General features: G+C 45.2%; 4 protein-coding genes across 4 annotated transcripts; 3 read left to right on the top strand and 1 right to left on the bottom strand.

Annotated features, from left to right (window-relative positions):
• Positions 1–3733: 3733 nt before the first annotated feature.
• On the top strand, positions 3734–5020 carry LOC118648036. The gene has a single exon (XM_036294233.1). The coding sequence runs from the start codon at positions 3734–3736 to the stop codon at positions 5018–5020; it is 1287 nt and encodes a 428-aa protein (XP_036150126.1).
• Positions 5021–5074: 54 nt separating this feature from the next.
• Positions 5075–8899, top strand: LOC105841045. Its single transcript, XM_012688157.2, has one exon. The coding sequence runs from the start codon at positions 5075–5077 to the stop codon at positions 8897–8899; it is 3825 nt and encodes a 1274-aa protein (XP_012543611.2).
• A 1259-nt stretch (positions 8900–10158) lies between these two features.
• On the bottom strand, positions 10159–18512 carry LOC118648034. Its single transcript, XM_036294230.1, has 2 exons — positions 18226–18512; positions 10159–11993 (listed from the first exon to the last, which is right to left on the bottom strand). The coding sequence occupies exons 1-2, from the start codon at positions 18246–18248 to the stop codon at positions 10202–10204; spliced, it is 1815 nt and encodes a 604-aa protein (XP_036150123.1). The 5' UTR covers positions 18249–18512; the 3' UTR covers positions 10159–10201.
• LOC118648035 lies at positions 12338–13634 on the top strand. Its single transcript, XM_036294232.1, has 3 exons — positions 12338–12878; positions 13510–13514; positions 13622–13634. Exon 1 carries the CDS (start codon positions 12369–12371, stop codon positions 12858–12860), a length of 492 nt encoding a protein of 163 aa, XP_036150125.1. The 5' UTR covers positions 12338–12368; the 3' UTR covers positions 12861–12878; positions 13510–13514; positions 13622–13634.
• Positions 18513–18773: the final 261 nt, after the last annotated feature.

Below are 18773 nucleotides of genomic sequence, written 5' to 3'. Positions count from 1 at the left end.
AACAGTTGTGAATATTGATTGACAATTACAGCAACATTTCACTGATCCACAATTCTATGTCACACAACATCTCATCTATCTCATCGACGCCAGTGTAAAATCTGAGCTCGTTACTCACTGATTAATTAATTTTTCATTGGTGTTGATGATTAAATAAATGAAGTGTGACGTAGAGTTGTGCATCGGTTAAATATTGATAACGTTGTAAGGATAAGAACCATCCTTTGTCACCAAGGTACCGGCAATTATGTACGTTACTACTAAAGTAAAGAATACAAATTAGTATTTAAAGTTTTATTCAAACTAATTAATAAGTTGTGAATATTGATTGACAATTACAGCAACATTTAACTGATCCACAATTCTATATCGCACGACATCTCGTCTATCTCATCGACACCAGTGTAAAATCTGAGTTATGTTACCCTCTGTTTAATTAATTTTACACTGTTGATGCTGGTGGTTAAATAGATGAGGTGTGACACGTAGAGTTGTGCATTGGTTTGCAATATTGAGAACGTTGTAAGGATAAGTTCTTTTGTCACCAAGGTACCTGTAATTATACATACATTACTAATAAAGCAAAGAATAAAAATTAGTATTATAAAAAACATTTATTTACAGTTTTATTAAAGCAGATTAAAAGCTGTACATATCGATTGTAAATTACAGCAACATTTAACTGTTGCACACATCTTATCTGTCTCATCGACGCCAGTGTAAAATTGAATCAGAGAGTAACATAGCTCAGTTAAATGTTTAATATATATGTATAATAATAAAATAACAATACGAGAATATTTACCATATAAATTTCATATATTACACATATTTGCAATCGAAATTTGTATTATAACCTCATCCTGCATGTCCTGCACGTCACTTACAATTAGAACGAGTCACTGGCTAACCCACGTGACCCAATAAGAATACACGCAGGAGCACGCCGGAGAGAGAGAAGGAAATAAATCTTAAGGTCCTCACACATGAACTGACATTACCATATGAGTAAGGTTTCGATCACTCACGTACTTGATTCAGCCGGTTACGGTTACGGTCGCCCAATTCTGCAACGCGTCGAAACCTTTGTTGTATCCCTGGTCTCGGGATACAGTGCGGGACCGCTGCCGATGACTCCTCGGGATCAGGTTTCCAAGAGATAACGCCGAGAGTTAATAATAAGAGATATATATTTATTCTTCCTGTACAGTTTTCGTTAGCGAACCCGAAAGATGAGTTACTTCGTCTAGTTTGTAGTTTCGACGAGCGACATATACTCGTCGCTATTATTATTGATTATGAGCCCACTCGTTCTCTTTCCGCGGTCTTTATATACTCAGCCTTTCGGCTTGTTACCAAGGGGTGTCACTCGCGGTCACGGGCCTTTGGCCCGTGCACTAGCTTAGCCAGCAATTGCTAGCTAGGCGCATTCCACCGGAAATCAGGAGATTTCGGGTGGCAAAATGAGTAACCGGATATGTAGCTCGGTGTGATGTCCGGTGTGAAGGCCGGTGCGATGCCCGGTAGCAAGGCCGGACGGTGTCGTCGCGCGAGGTGTCACTCGACACCCTTCTCGTTATTACAAGTAGAGTTTGTGTGAGTGTCGCGCACTCACAACATCCCTCCCCCTTATTGGAAAGAAAACGAGGGGCTGAGTTTTCGCAACTAATAGTTTACGCTATCTTATCGCTTTTCCTTAGTGAAAAACTATATACTAATCGCTATTTCTTTATTGTTTTATACTAATAATTACATACCATTTGTAGCTGGTATTGCTCGTTCTCAGATTCGCGTACACACAGGTTTTAAAATCTTTCAAAACTGAACATGTTCATGTCCAGGGTCTCGTTTACGGCCTCTTCTTCGTCGAGGAATATCTCGATGCACTTCCGGCAGTTTCTGGCAGGGCACACGTTCATTAACACTTTTCCGCATTTGAAACACTCGGTGATCGTTTCCCAATGTTCGTCAGGTGAGAGCTGCGTCCGGTATCCGTGTGCCGATGGATCTCGTATGGTGCAATAAAGCCGGTATCGTTGGCGATAACAGCTTCGGCACCATCTTCTCCAAGGAAACTCTGTTTCCACTAGACATCTCTCTGTTGGTTGGAGGCAGATGCTTCGTAGAAGTCTTTCGTATCTTTCTGGGTGGTCCAATGGGCGCACTCCATCGATGGGCTGACTGAGTTCAAATTCCACAGGAATTTTCATCCTGTCCTTGGAGTTGGTGTGTGTGTTGTAAACTCTATGTCACCGGGGTAATTTGCGGGGCTGGTTCCGCCTGGCTGCTGCTGTTGTTCTTGAGCTTGAACTTTGTTTATCGTAACGACAGTATCGAGTCTTTAGGGCTTGTTCCGTCGGAACATAGCATTTTAGCGAGCGTTCTCACGCCTAATTGGACTAACTTAAAACTTGTCCGAAAACCTTTGGGCGACACGACGACGGTGTCGCCTATCGACGAATGTAACTCGAGACGCGTTCGGTTTGTGGGCGCTGCGAGCGGGAAGAAGGGAAGGGGAGGTCTCGTGGACCGGCCGGACACGTGGCTTCAGTTCCTTCCTGGACGCCTTAGCCAGCACCACGGCGAACTTCGAGCTTTAAGCAGTACGGAAACCTTTCGAGCCATTTTCTCGGCGTATCAGTGCTACGTAGCTAATCTTCGCAACCTCGACCTAGCAGGTTGGGCGATATCTTGAGTCGCTCTCAAGTTTCGCCGCGCGATCGAGTCTGCAGCCGATCCGCAGGACCACAGCGTCCTTTCGCGTCGCGATCTCGTTGATCCGACTGAACGGAAGCCTGGTCTTCCACGTGTCGCGATCCAAATCGATCCGACATCAATTTCACGGGAGCCGCGCCTCCACCACGAGTAGCGATTTTACTCGATCTAAAATCCGCTCATCACAGCCGTTCGACGCAACGATCGCACCTCATTTAATACATTTTTTGTCGTGACTGTAAGATCAGTGTAGTGCTTTAATTTTAAATAAACTTGAAAAGGGGGTTTTTGCCTTTGTCGGCAACCGCTGACGAGGATTTTCCTCCTTGGGTTCGCCCTAAACGCAGAGCTCAATTTCATTTTTTTACATCTTCACACATCCCGTCCATCTCGATAAATCATACAAACTATCCCGCTTATTCGAGAACTATCGAAAGGTGGGAATACGATCACGCGCTATCGTACATTTTGGTGCCTCCTGTGAGGTGCGATCTTGCGACGGTGGAGAAATTATTACGTTGTGTTGAAGTGAGAAATCGCGCACGCGGACGATCCGCGCATAACCGCGCCATACGCAACGGCCAGCAGCAATTGCAGATCACCATCTCAACGCCGCATCAACAACACCGTCACCGTCGCTCTCGCACTAGGTCACCCGCTCACCCGGTGGACATCGGCGCTTCCAGCATTGGGCGGATTACTACAAGATAAGTGAAATTCTCTTGACAATAAATTCATTTTCTTTATTCTCTATCCACCATTTCGCCATCTCCCTTTCGGCCTGCTCGTGTAGCTCAGTTGCCTGCTTGTGCATGTTCGGGGGGTCCCCCCCTTTTTAGGGTCGGACGCTCAGGTAGTCGCGCGATCCTAAGCAAATAGACCCGGCGACAGCAAAACGATCGATACCGGTTTGTAAGACAAAGACGGAATACGCTTTCACTTTGTTCTTTGTCTTTCCTTGCGAAGAAGATTCGAGTCTTTCTTTCGTCTCGCTTACTCTTGCACCGAGGTATACATCATGGACGCGGCGTCCAAGAAAAGAATTGCGTTTATCGCGCGGAAATTCAAATCGATGGAAGAGCATTTGATAGAGCTAGATAACGTGCTCAATGAAGGTAGATGCAGCAGAATCAACGTCAATCTGAGACTCAAGAGAGTAACCGATCTTTTTTGCGAGTATGAAAATTTGCACGAGGAATTGGTCGAATTGAACAGCGATAACGAACTCGTCGGTAAGATCACGTGGATCCGGGGTACGTACTACGATGTAGCTTCTCGTGTTCAAGGCATGTCGAATCCGGACGAAACTGTTCAGCAAGCCATGGGACAGACGACTTTCCTCGAGAAGCAAAGGCTTTTAAAGCTACCGGTAGCCGAACTCCCGAAATTCGACGGAAGCCATGACAAATGGCTCTCATTTAAAAATACATATCTCACCATGATTGACTCACGCTCGGATATAGACGATCTTGTTAAATTCTTATATTTAAAGAACACGTTGCAGGGAGAAGCATTAAACAAAATATCGGTTTACGACACGAGCGCGGCCAATTACAAATTAGCGTGGGGTTTGCTCGTTGAATCGTACGAGAAGAAACGCGTACTCGTGTTAAAACATTTAGACGCGATTCTCGACATTAGACCATTATCTAAGGCGACCTCCACCGAACTCGCCAGATTAATTGACGACGCGCGACAACACATAGGAATGCTGGAAACACTTCAGGCGCCAGTAGACGAAAGAATGGTCGTTCGAATTCTTGAGAGAGCGTTACCGCGAGAAACTCGGGATAAATGGGAGGAAACAATAACTCTCGACGAAGTACCGGGTTTAGCACCTTTTTACAAATTTATTAGCGAAGCCATCTTTCGACTTTCCACGCTCGAACAAGACAACACGCGTAGAGAGGCAACGAGCGGCAAACGACGCACGGATTCTAAGGCCCCGACGGCAAAGGCTCGGCGCGTCGGATCAGGTGCACGCGCACTCGTCCTTAACGCCACAAGCGCTTGCGTAAAATGCAAGGGAGACCATCTTTTGTACAAATGTCCCGAGTTTGAGACCTTAAACACGCAACAGCGCTGGGACCTCGTGCGGCAGAATAGGCTTTGCCGAAACTGCCTTCGCGTGCATAACGGGGCGTGTAATAGCACGCATTGCAAATTTTGCCCAAGGTTTCACCATTCGCTCCTGCATCCACCGAGGACATCATCGAGGACGGCGAACAAGGCAAAATCGGCCGCGGGTATCAGTTCCGAACCGAATCAGACGAACAACGCGTCGGGAGGCACAAAGCAAACGTGACTAGAGTGCCTCACGCTGAGCACCGCGTCGCCGGGATTCAAGGCCCAATTAATGATGAGCGCGGTAGTAAGAGTTCGAAATGCGAAGGGTCAACTAATAACAGCCCGTGCTCTGCTAGACACCTGCGCGACCGCGCACTTTATTACCGAAAAACTTGTTAGCCTTTTACAAATACCCACACAAGCGTGTTCAGTTTCGGTCGGCGCGATCAATGGAATGAACACCATTTCCAGGCATCGAGTTGAAGTTCGCTTACAATCGTTCCGTGGCAACTACGAACGAGGTTTGACTTTCTTAACCATCCCGCAAATCGCTACCGCAGTGCCGGATAGGCTATTTCCTCGCGAACTTATTCAAATTCCAGCGAATCTGCAGCTGGCCGACCCGCAGTTCCACATGCCGCGACCCGTTGACATGTTGATCGGCGCCGGGGCCACTCTGTCAATGTTGTGTGTAGGACAGATCAATTTATCTCGCGGTAAGAATGACTTGATTTTGCAAAAAACGCAGTTAGGATGGGTAATCGCGGGGGGAATCCACAGCGACAATGGTCAGCAAGTCTGTTGCACAATGGCAGAATTGTCCGCTCAGTTAGAGAGACTTTGGAAAATAGAAGATATCGATAACACGTCCAACAAAGTTTTAGACGATGAGATGTGCGAAGCACACTATGCAAGGAACACAACTCGGAACGCAGACGGACGTTACGTTGTGAGACTGCCGTTCCGTATACATGATATAGATTTCGGTAACTCGCGATCAAGGGCTCTCCGACGTTTTTACTCGCTTGAGAAACGATTTAAAGCTAATCCTCGCGTCGAAGCGGAATATCGCAAGGTCATGAACGAATACATCGAACTCAATCACATGTCGTTGGTCGAAGGCAATCCACAGGACGGATATTTCTTGCCTCATCACGCGGTTACTAAGGCTTCAAGTAATACTACCAAGGTTCGCGTTGTATTTGATGCCTCCGCGAAAACGAACCGCGGTATCTCGCTTAATAACGCGTTATTGATCGGGCCGACTATTCAAAACAAACTTCTCAATCATCTGTTGCGTTTTCGTTCGCATGTATACGTCGTAACGGCTGATATCGAGAAGATGTATCGGCAAGTGCTGATACACCCAGACGACCGGAAGTTTCAACGAATCCTTTGGAGAACGGATTCAGGCATTCGAACGTACGAGCTTAACACGGTAACATTCGGCGTCGCGTCCGCTCCGTTCCTCGCGATTCGAACCGTGCAGCAACTCGCGGACGACGAAGGGAAGGAGCTTCCGCGAACACGCGACATTTTGAAACGTGATCTATATGTCGACGACTTATTAACTGGCGCTGATTCATTAGAAGAGATTCTCGAAATTCGCGACGAGGTAATCGAGCTTCTGCAACGCGGCGGATTTAATATTCGGCGATGGGCGTCGAATCACAAACACGCACTCGACAACATAAACGAGAAGATTCTAGATTTAGATTGCGCCGTCCAACCAAACGCCGTGCTAAAGACTTTAGGTGTCGTATGGGATTCGAGCCGTGATAAGTTAATCATTACCGTCAACCCAATAGACTTGACCAGAAAGGTAACGAAGCGAAACATACTGTCAGAAACTGCTAGAATATTCGATCCCCTCGGTCTGATCGGTCCGGTAATAATGTACGCGAGAGTCATTATGCAGAAATGCTGGTTGAGCCAGGTGAAAATGGATGAGTCGGTGCCTCAGGAACTGCACTCCGCATGGTTAACATTCGCAGACCAGCTGGGAGGTATCCGAAACCTGGTCGTGGAACGACGACTATTGATGGACAATCCAACCCACGTCGAACTGCATGGTTTCTGCGACGCAAGTCAGAAGGGCTACGGGGCTTGTTTGTACATTCGCTCGAGTCACAGCCAAGTAACGACGGTTCGTTTGGCCTGCGCTAAGTTTCGAGTCGCGCCCGTAAAAGGATCAACTATTCCCCGCCTCGAACTCTGTGGGGCTTTAACGCTTGTTCAATTATACAAGGAAACATACGCGAAGTCTAACCTCAAATTCGATAGAGTCATATTTTGGACCGATTCGTCGATCGTGCTACATTGGATCAGAAAGGATCCTCGGAGTCTAAAGATATTCGAGGCAAACCGCGTAATAGAAATTCAGACGATAGGAGATGCGGTCGAGTGGAGACATGTAGGGTCAAAAGACAATCCTGCGGACGCATTGTCCAGAGGACAGCTACCACGCGACTTCTTATTGAATAAAATATGGTTTGATGGTCCTTCGTGGCTTTCGCGATCCGAAGCCGACTGGCCCGCGAATCTCGGGATTTTCGTTTCTAATTCGGAACAAAATGCCTGTTTGATTTCCAACGCGAGACCAAAGAGCGAATTTGATCATTGTTCATCTTCATATCAGACACTGATTAGCGGAGTCGCACGCTGCTTGCGATGGCTTCCGACCAAACGCAAGAGCCCGGCGAAATTAGGTAAATTGCTCACTGTCGAAGAAAGAAACGACGCTGAATCACGAATCTTACGAATTATTCAACGGGAAAACTTTTCAGTCGAGCTTAAACGACTTACGACGTCACGTAAAGCGAAACTAGGTGAGATTACGGCGCCTAATCGGAAGAGTACCAGATTCGACGAGCTAGATCCGTTCATTGACGAAAGGGGGTTGCTTCGCGTCGGGGGACGGCTACGAAAGTCCAAGGCGTCTTTCGGGACGCGCCACCCAATTATACTTCCGTCAAATAATCGCGTCACCGATCTTATTATTAGAGAGACTCACCACCGAACATATCACGCCGGAATTCAAGCCACACTATACGCGTTGCGAGCTCGATTTTGGATCCTAAACGGCAAGGATCAAGTCCGACGAATCGTGCGTAGATGTGTTGACTGCATACGACAACGCCCTAAACCGTTGCACGGACGAATGGCAGATCTCCCGGAGTCACGAGTGAACGAAGCACCCGCATTTTTGCACACTGGTGTCGATTATTTCGGGCCAATATTCATCAAGGAGAAGAAGCTGCGCAATCGAGCACGGGTTAAGGCATACGGATGTCTTTTCATATGCATGGCCACCAAGGCTGTACACATAGAGATCGCGAGCGATTTGACTACGGACGGTTTCCTGGGAGCCTTCCGTCGATTCATTAGTCGTAGAGGCATTCCCGAGCATGTATATTCCGACAACGGCACTAATTTCGTCGGCGCGAACAACCAACTTCGCGAACTTTACGTGTTGTTTGCCTCAGAATCGTTTCAAACTGACGTACACGCGTTTGCCGTGACTAAAAACATCACATGGCATTTTAATCCGCCGATGTCACCACATTTCGGAGGACTTTGGGAGGCGGCAGTAAAGTCCTTCAAACATCACTTCAAACGCGTCGTGAAGGACCAATTGCTCACTTTTGAGGCGCTAAACACTTTGGCGATTGAGATCGAAGGAATTTTAAATTCGCGTCCGCTCTGTTCCATCTCCTCCGATCCAAACGACCCGATGGCTTTGACACCTGCTCATTTGCTAATTGGTCGTCCGTTTACAATGTTACCTGATCGCGACCTTTCTTTGATTCCAGACAACCGACTCTCTACTTGGAGATTCATTACAAAGGCTAGACAACAATTCTGGCGACGATGGTATCTGGAATACCTGAATGAATTGCAAACTCGTCAAAAATGGCGTGAACCAAACGGAACACTCGGAAAGGATGCGATAGTAGTCATTATCGACAAAAATCTACCCTGCGCACGATGGCCACTGGGTGTAGTCCTCGAGGTGCATCCTGGGAGCGACGGCATCGCCCGGGTAGCGACAGTCAAGACAGCCAACGGGACTTACAAGCGCAACATCACGCAGTTGTGTCCGCTCCCTGAGAAATGATCACGACTCGCCTAAACCGAACATTTTGTAACTGACACTTTGTCATCTCAATCCCGCGACGGGTGTAAACCTTACTCGATTGCTCTCGCACTTCGCGGGGGAGTCTGTTCCGTCGGAACATAGCATTTTAGCGAGCGTTCTCACGCCTAATTGGACTAACTTAAAACTTGTCCGAAAACCTTTGGGCGACACGACGACGGTGTCGCCTATCGACGAATGTAACTCGAGACGCGTTCGGTTTGTGGGCGCTGCGAGCGGGAAGAAGGGAAGGGGAGGTCTCGTGGACCGGCCGGACACGTGGCTTCAGTTCCTTCCTGGACGCCTTAGCCAGCACCACGGCGAACTTCGAGCTTTAAGCAGTACGGAAACCTTTCGAGCCATTTTCTCGGCGTATCAGTGCTACGTAGCTAATCTTCGCAACCTCGACCTAGCAGGTTGGGCGATATCTTGAGTCGCTCTCAAGTTTCGCCGCGCGATCGAGTCTGCAGCCGATCCGCAGGACCACAGCGTCCTTTCGCGTCGCGATCTCGTTGATCCGACTGAACGGAAGCCTGGTCTTCCACGTGTCGCGATCCAAATCGATCCGACATCAATTTCACGGGAGCCGCGCCTCCACCACGAGTAGCGATTTTACTCGATCTAAAATCCGCTCATCACAGCCGTTCGACGCAACGATCGCACCTCATTTAATACATTTTTTGTCGTGACTGTAAGATCAGTGTAGTGCTTTAATTTTAAATAAACTTGAAAAGGGGGTTTTTGCCTTTGTCGGCAACCGCTGACGAGGATTTTCCTCCTTGGGTTCGCCCTAAACGCAGAGCTCAATTTCATTTTTTTACATCTTCACACATCCCGTCCATCTCGATAAATCATACAAACTATCCCGCTTATTCGAGAACTATCGAAAGGTGGGAATACGATCACGCGCTATCGTACAGGGCTCGATTGGGTCGTCAGTTTTTATAGTCTCGTAGGAATGGAAGTGGTGGGGTGTAATTCCCTAAATCGGGCCATATATGGTCATAGTCAATTCAGCTATGCACATCCGGTGTGTGAGCGAAATTTGCAGAAATAAGTTTTTTGATTCTTTGGTTCCGGTGTAACGCGATATATCGTGTGATATATGGGTCTAATTTTGTTAATCCGAGACGTAGAGCTGTGCAAACTAATGCCACGTTTTTTCCCGCAGGAAATAATAGATCAAATTGTATATGATATATATAATAATTACTATTACATATAGTTGTTAATTACTATTACATATATATACATATATATATATATATATATATGTTTTTTGTGTTAGAAACGTGTGCTGTTGCTTCGTTTTAGGATAGATCTCGGTATCGTATATTCTGTATCTATATCTAATGTCACCCGCTTATTGTTATTCCGTTTTTTCTTTTTTATTATAATAAATCCTATTACTACGGCTATTATTATTATTACAATTGTTGTTCCGCTTGTCGCCATTGGAAAAATAAAGTGTGGCGACTGAAAAATCGAACTTGAATTTTTATCTAGTTCGTTGTCTATCTCCTCTAATTTATCCTTGGAATTTTTTAATTCCGTCGGATTTGGTATAATATTTTTTAATTTTATTTCTTTGAGACCTGTATCGTTTTCTAAACCAGGCTTCTGTAGTAGTGAAATATTATACTGAGGGAGATATGATTCTACTCTTGTCTCATGTGACATCTTGGGTGATCTTATAATTGTATTTTCTGTCACTAACTTACAGTTATTTTTTAATGTAATTTTACCTACTTTTTCAATTGTTTCCTTTATTTTTCCATGGTCTTTACAATGTAGAGTAATTACTTGCTTTCGTGGTGACGAGTATAGCCACGAGTGTGAATTACTTAACGCTATCCAAAGACTGTGGTTCGACGTCGCATTTTTTATGTTACAATTTTTATAATGATCTTTCGTTTCTAGATACATTTTTATCTCGCAGATAGAGTCTGGGTTTATTCGATATACGGGGTGATTTTCCGTGCATAGGTATTCGGTATTTATCTCTATGCATTTCCGCAGGTCGTTCTTTGCGAGGGTTATGTAAGTACGCTGTTCTGTGTCTATTGCAATCAGGGGATTGTTAATTTCTACGAACGAAAAAATGTTGTTCTGACTTGGGATAGGTAGCGGAATTACACTTAGTATTTCGTATTTTGGCATCGAAATTAGAGGGAATCGTAAAATAGTATATATATTTATTTGATCGCAGTATGCGCCTACTGTCGCAAATTTCTCTATTGTCGACCATTCATTCTCTTTTATTCTGAATGGGAAGTAGAGTCCTTCGGGCAATTGCGAGCTAGCGTCTTTAAGTGATTCTATTATTATTGATATAGGTGTTAACCGAGGATGCAGAATTCCTTCTTTTAAAAACGTTAAATATTCTAGTACGTCTTCCGCGTCGCGTGTTAGATCAGACAGTACCGCGTTAATTATTATAAAATTTTCGTGTAAGTTACTTTGGCGTTCGTCTTCTAATAATTTTGTTCTTAGTTTGTCTGTCGCGTCCGCGAGAGTATTTTCGTTTTGTCGGATAGTTCTTTCACTGTTATCAATGTGAGCGATAGTGGCTTGCATTATTTTTATTTGGTTTTTTATTGCGTGTTTGTTTAATTCCTGTGAGTCGTGTAATACCGTTAGTTGTTCGTTAATTAATTTTTCATCGTTTGCGTCCATCGTACCGAACAATGATTTTGCGACTGATCCTATCCCGTCGATTAATCCTCTTTTGTGTATTCTTGTATTGTATGTTGAGTTTATGCGTTCTATTAATTTATTAGTTCTTTCACACCCTTTTTCAATAACGCTGTGTAAATTTTCGCATGTTTCTTTCCCTATGACTGCTATCATTTTGCATAGATTATCCGTTTTGCGTACGTATTTTTCTACCTGTGCGAGTCGTTTTGATAGTGTCGTCACGTCTATCTTGATGACCACTTTCCAGAAGGATTCAACCTGATGTAATCCTCCTAGCTTTTCAAAATATATCCCTGGATGGTGCGTAAATTTTTCTATTTCATACGGTGCCTTCATGTCCGGGTCTTCTGCGGAACTTAGCGTCACCCAGATTATAAATCTGTAATTATTTTGTTTTATTTAAAAAAAAAAATTTTTTTTTTTTTTTGTATATATTATTTTTACTTGCTACAAAAGTATTTTTATATGTGATCGTTGTGGGACCGTGGGAGCGGAAAAGGATTCTCAAGTTCAGATAGGAGCGGAAAAGAATTCTCCAATTTGTATCGTTTATCATTTCGCACTTCGAAATGTGTCATATTTTCGTTTCCGTTGCCTGTGTATCTCGTTGATTCCTCATTTTTTATCGTATGCTTAGCGTTGCATCCTGTTATCTATTTACACCTTTTTTCGTGTGTCTTTTCTTTTCTGGACGATCCGGTCCTTTAGTCTCTTGTCGGCTATCTGTTCGTGCGTTTGCTTGTTTTTCATAATCATGTCTCGTCGTGAGTTTTTCTTCGCGTCTTCCAGTGAAGAGAGTGCTGAGGAGAGTGAGAACAGTTTCGACGATTTCAGTGATCTTGACACTGTGGCTCTTTTGGACGAAAGTTTTTCGTCCGTTGATGAGGAGTGCACGGGTGCCGCTGAGCCATTGCTCGTTAGTGGGTTTGAACATTTATCAAACCCTGATAGTGCTCCTTATGGAGATTTAGATTTATTCATGGACCTTTCTCAGGAGTCCGAAATGTTTGTTCCCGCCGGTGCGGAGGGCGAGGTGTTCTCCGAGTGTTTTCCGACCGACGAGCTTGGGGAAATTTTGATTCCCGCCCCTTTGCTTGCTCGTTTTTTAACTAATGATTATAGTGAAGAATTCGGTGGTGACCTCGATTTGGAGTTCGAGTTTGCCGTGGATCAATATTTGCGCGAGGGAAACTTGCCTCGTCTGGATCTTTCGCCGGAGGATCCAGACATGGACGCGGTTGACTAATCCGTGTATAGATACTTTGTAGTATAGTAGTTTGTAGTGTGTAGTTTAGTTTTAGTGTTTAGTTTAGTTTTAGTGTATAGTGTATCCTCTGCTGTTATGGATTATGTTCCTGGTTGGCGGTCTTCGTTTTGGTGAGTCTAATTCTTTTTTATTTATTATATTTCTCTTTTTTCTTTTTATTGTGTATGTGCGTGCATGTGAGCATGTTTTTTATCCTCTCTTTTGACCGCGGGTTAGGCCTCAATAAACGGTTTCAGACGGTTTACGTGTACGCGCGTCGTTGTCCTCCCTCGCCTTATTGTATAGTTTATATTAGAATGTTTTTCGGTTACCGTATACGGTCCGGTCCATTGCGCGTCGAGTTTTTTCGATCTTCCGCGTCGGAGCGTTTCGTCGTAAAGTAATACTTTTTCGCCGACTTTAAATCTTATTTCTTTTGTCTTTTTATCGTACTGCGTCTTGGCCTTGGCCTTTTCGTCTTTTATATTTTCGCGTGCGACACGATTAGTGGCTCTTAACCTTTCCCGTAATTCCTGCGCGTAATCGTCGTAGTTGTAGGTAGGTTTAGGCGGTTTTGTCAGGGCCGTCGGCAGTTCTGCCTGTCGACCGTAGATTAATTCAAACGGTGTATACCCTGTCGCCGTATGAGGCGTTGTATTATACGTGTGCATCGCGTACGGGATCCATTCGTCCCAATCGGTTTGGTCCTTATTTATATAATGTCGCAGGTATTCTGCTAAGGTCCGATGTGATCGCTCGAGGATACCATTGCTTTCGGGATGATATGCGGTAGTCTGAATTTTATTTATCTTCAGTAGCTTGCACGTATTCTTGAAAATTTCGCTCAGGAAGTTAGTGCCTTGGTCTGTCAGTACGTATTCTGGCGTTCCGTATTCCAGGACGATTTTCGTGACAAATTCTTTGCTCACGGTATTTGCTTCCTGGTTCGGTATAGGTATTGCCTTACTAAATTTTGTAAGATGGTCTTGGAATGTCAGTAGGTACCGATTTTCATTTTTCGTTATTGTTAGTGGTCCCACTATATCCAGTGCACATTTTTCGAAAGGTCGGCTAGGCGTGTCTGTGACGACAAGAGGGGCTTTTATTCTCCGAGAAAGTTTATTTTTCTGACAAAGCTCACATTTTTTAATGTATCGCTCTACATCGGCCGTTAATCCGGGCCAATTATGTGTCAATCGTATTCTTTTTATTGTTCTCTCAATTCCTTGGTGCCCTCCCGTAGGTGCATCATGATATTCGTATAGAATTTGTTTTTTCTTTTCTTCTGTGTACGCTGGTTCGCATACGTTGTCTTCTTCCTTTTCATCTTCTGTAGATGCACGTGCGTATTCGCCGTCTTCGTCTAGTGTGAGGATTCTATCAGCTGCTTTGGTAACGTGAGCTTCCCGCTTCACGTTGCGACTTAGCGCGTCGGCGTTCGCGTTCGCTCGACCGGCCTTATGAATAATTTCATAGTCATATTCCTCCAGTTTTAATCGCCATCGGATCAATCTTGATCCGGGGTCATTTACGTTAAATAACCATATAAGGGGTTTGTGGTCAGTTACGATTTTGAATTTTGTCCCATAGACATATGGCCGAAAGTGTTTTACAGCCCATACTATTGCAAGTAATTCTTTCTCTGTCGTGCTGTAGTTTTGCTCGGCGCGGTTTAATATTCTGCTCGCGTAAGCAATGGGACGGTCTTTTCCTATCGGTCCCTGTGACAGTACGGCTCCTATTGCATAATCTGAGGCGTCGGTAGTCACGTTGAATTCTTTTGTAAAATCTGGGTATTGAAGTACGGGCGCCGTAGTTAATTTTTCTTTTAATGTGTTGAAAGCTATTTGCTGTTCGGCAGTCCACGCGAATGTTTCCGTCTTTTTTGTTAGTTTTGTTAATGGTTTCGCGATCTTGGAAAAATTGCTGATAAATTTTCTGTAATATCCGGCCAGGCCTATAAATGATTGGATATCTTTGACCTTTTTGGGCTCCGGAAAATCTTCTATAGCTTGCAATTTTGCCGGGTCGGGCGATATTCCATTTTCGGAAATTACGTGTCCTAGGTAATTTACTTCCTTGCGCAGGAATTCGCACTTGTCCGGTTGCAACTTTAAGTTCGCTTCTCGTAGGCGTTGCAATACTTCTGTTAGGCGTTTATTATGGTCGCTTAAACTCGATCCGTATATCACTATGTCATCGAGATATACTAGGCATCTGAGTCCTTGAATTCCCATGAGTACCGAGTTCATCAGCCTCTGGAATGTGGCTGGCGCATTTTTTAATCCAAAGGGCATCCGATTATATTCATAATGTCCGTATGGTGTCGAGAACGCTGTCTTTTGTTTATCTGGCTCAGCCATCGGTATCTGATGATACCCCGACGCTAAGTCTAGCGTCGAAAAATATTTGGCGTTTCCCAGCTGATCTAATATTTCCTCAATATTGGGTAGGGGAAAAGAATCGCCAATTGTTAGATCATTTAGTTTTCGGAAGTCGATCACGATTCGGAGCTTCGGTTTTCCAGACGAGTCGGCCTTTTTGGGTACCACTAGCAGTGGCGCATTCCATTGGCTCGTGCTGGCTTTGATAATGCCATCATGCAGCATTTGTTTTATCTGTGTATTCACCTCTTCCTTATGCCTTGCGGGGAGGCGATACGGCCGTACGTTGACCGGCGATGAGTCGGCTTGTGTACGTATCTCGTGTTTCACTGCTGCAGTGCATGTCAGTGGTTCTCCACTGAGGTGGAAGGTATCTTGGTATTCTTCGCATATCCGTGTGAGTGCCTGTCGTTCTTCCGAATTGAGATGCTGGGTACGCAATGTTTGTCAGATTCGTTTGCTTCGTGGGAGTTTATTCGCGCGTTCCGCCTCGTTGATAACCGCGTATATTTGATGATCACTTTCGTCGGGATCTTCTATTGTCACGTGCGGCGTGCGTATCTCTACCGGCTTATCTGTGGTATTTATGATGCTGATTACGCATGCAAAATTCTTCGGCTTGACCATGCATCGTCCGATATATACGCCGGGCTTAGTTTCCTTCGCCTGGATTACTCCGGGCTGATTTCGGTTAGTGGTTGCTCGGACAATAGTCTCGCTGCGCGGTTGTAGAATTATCTTACCGTAAGGTTTTATTTTGAAAGTGACGCCGGCGATGTTCAATTGTTGTTTGTCGTAATCGCAGATCACGCGGTGATTTTTCATGAAGTCCAGTCCCAGTATTCCATCGTACTCCATGGGGAAGTCATCCTTGACCACGTACATGGTATGTCTTAATACCTGTTCGCCTATATTAATGTGGGCTTGCATGCTTCCGATTGTATACATTTTGTGCCCCGTTATTCCCGCAAGGGTGATTTTTTCGGGGGAAATTCGAGTTTTCCCTTTTAAGTTTTTTACCTTGATGAGTGAAAGGGTTGCGCCCGAATCGAAAAGCATGTTTATTTCTCCTGAGCGCGTTTCTTGTATCGGAAGCGTGATTTGATCTAGGCCGCTGCTCGGCTGGGCGGCTCGAGTTACTTGCGCGACCTGATACGTCTGAGCGCGCTTATCTTTCTTTCCGGCTGTTTTCCTTTCGTCTTCGCTACTAGACTCGGATCCGGAATTCTTCTTTTTACGCGGTTCGATCGCTTTTCTAGGGTTGTTATTTTTATTCCCATTATTTTGTGGTCGAGGAGGGTGATATGGCGTTTTGTTGCGAGGCCTCCCGTTCAAGTGCCAACACTCGGCTTGTGTATGGCCACGTTTTTTGCAATGCTTGCAGAATTTCTCTACGGCATTTATACGTGTTTTATCAGGTTGTGGTAATGCGAACCGGTTCGAGTAACGACTGTTGCGACAGTCTTTTCCGTGGTGTCCTAACTTTCCGCACTTTCGACATTGTAGCTTATTTTTGTAATTATCTGCGGCCGGCATATAATATTTTGGTTTCGGGCGGGAAACTGTTGTTCCCTTTATTCGTTCTTCTGCGGTCGCGGCTGCTATCGCATCCTGCAACGTTGCATATCCTCGCGATCTGACTACGGCTTTTGTGTCGTCGTTTAGCCCTATCTGATAATTCTCAAGCGCCTGTTGTTGTAGGATATCTAATATCGCGCGTTTATTTTCCGTTGTGTAATGTTGTCGACCCTCTATCATGGACTCATACAGATCCATTGTTAATTTGTCGGCTCTAAGTCCGTAGGTCCGTGCATTTTCTCCGGTTCTTTGTTTGAGAGTATTAAATTCAATTTGCAAATGTGTGGTGCTCTTTTTACTCACGTAGCACGCTTCTAATTCCTGTCTTAGTTGTTCAAAATTGCGAATCTTTCGCGTTTGGAAATCCAACATTGCGCGCCCTTTCAACTTGGTGCATAGGATAGCTCCTAACAGAGTTACCTCATCGTTCGGATCGATGTTTTCGACCGCATATGTCATGGCGCTTAGAAACTCTTGTAGTTTACTTGCATTCCCGTCGAATTCAGGGATCATGCAGCGCGCTTCTTTTAATGGTAGGGACCCGCGACCTCGCTGGTGGCGAACATCATCGTGATCTACGTAGGTTGTGTCTCTCCTACTGAGTCGCGATGGTCGATAGTCGTGAATGCGCTGAGTGTGTACTTGCGTTTCCCGTACGGCGTCTATGTCTGTTTGTAACCGACGTAATTCTTGAATCACCGCGCGCAGAGTGTCTCGGACTTCATTGTCTCTCTCTTGTGCTACGTTTGGCGGTGCTGCTCGTGCAACTGGGTTTTCGCGGATTTCATGGTGTATTTCTTGAAGTTCCCGCTCTGCGTCGGCTATGAAATGTTGAGCCTCTGATTGTTGAGTTCCCGAGGGTTGAGCTTGTTCGTTGGTACTCATTTCGTATCTCTCGAAAATTTCTTCAGGGTTAAAGATATCGGAATCGTACGAGGTCAGCGAAAATTCATCTCGTGAAGATACGCGGCTCGGAGTGCGACTAACGTACGGTCTCGTCCGTCTGTCCACGCGGTCTCGTCTTGTCACGTCAACTGCGTCGGTGGAAAATAAACTGGCGTCGAGGGCCCCGAAAGGAAATTCTCGCTCACGTATGACGTGCTCGGGTAGCTCGCTATCGCCGTCTAGGAGACGCCCTAAGGCCCTGCGATCGTTATCTCGATCCTCACGGAGGGCCTGTGCCGCTCGCCACGCTAGTTCTAACTCGCGATAGTGTATGGATCGCGCCGCCGCTCTACTGAATAGCCACGATTCGTTTCTTATCGGTGTGCTATTGTCGTCGGACATTCGCTATCGTTAGTACGCGTTTCGGTAATAGTGTTACCGGGGGCCTAATCAATTCGGGTTCGCGTGTCGTTTTTATTACAAGGTTTTTGGTATACAAAATAATTTCGTGGACTTACATTACCGCGATGTATCGCCGCATGTTGTCCGTCGCTCAGCTGCTTGTGGCTGGTGCGTCACGTTGCGGTAGGTCGGTGTCGTCTTAGATAACACTGCTATCGCTGTTGTCCGATGCTATCTTCCTTCCTTGTCTCGGAGAATCAGCAGGTCGGCTTTGTTGCGCCTCGGGTGAATTGTCGCCCTGGCTTTAATGTTTCTCTTCGGCGGTTTTCTTCTGTGCGCTGAGTCCGTTAGGGAGCGTTTTTTCCCTTTTCGGTATTTTTCGGCAGTGAATCCCACCGCTGCCACCAATGTCGTCCGTCGCTTTTCAATGTCGCTTTTCTACGTCCCACAGTGGGAGAAAACGAGACGTTAGGCGACAAAAATCTGTAACTACGTCAATTTTCAATGGGAAATAATTGAAACTTGGTATCCTACAAGCTTTTTGGTCGCTAAATCTGAATCCACTGCTAAAAATTAAAAATTTGATATAGCAAATCCACTATGACCAAACAAAAGTGCTACTGAAATGATTTCGGGGTACATTATATCGATCTAAAAATCAAAA

The sequence above is a fragment of the Monomorium pharaonis genome, unplaced genomic scaffold (genome assembly GCF_013373865.1).
Source record: "Monomorium pharaonis isolate MP-MQ-018 unplaced genomic scaffold, ASM1337386v2 scaffold_136, whole genome shotgun sequence".
In the NCBI taxonomy this organism is placed as follows: Eukaryota; Metazoa; Arthropoda; class Insecta; order Hymenoptera; family Formicidae; genus Monomorium; species Monomorium pharaonis.
The sequence above is the reverse complement of the archived record's forward strand: the minus strand, read 5'-3'. Positions and strand labels throughout refer to the sequence as shown.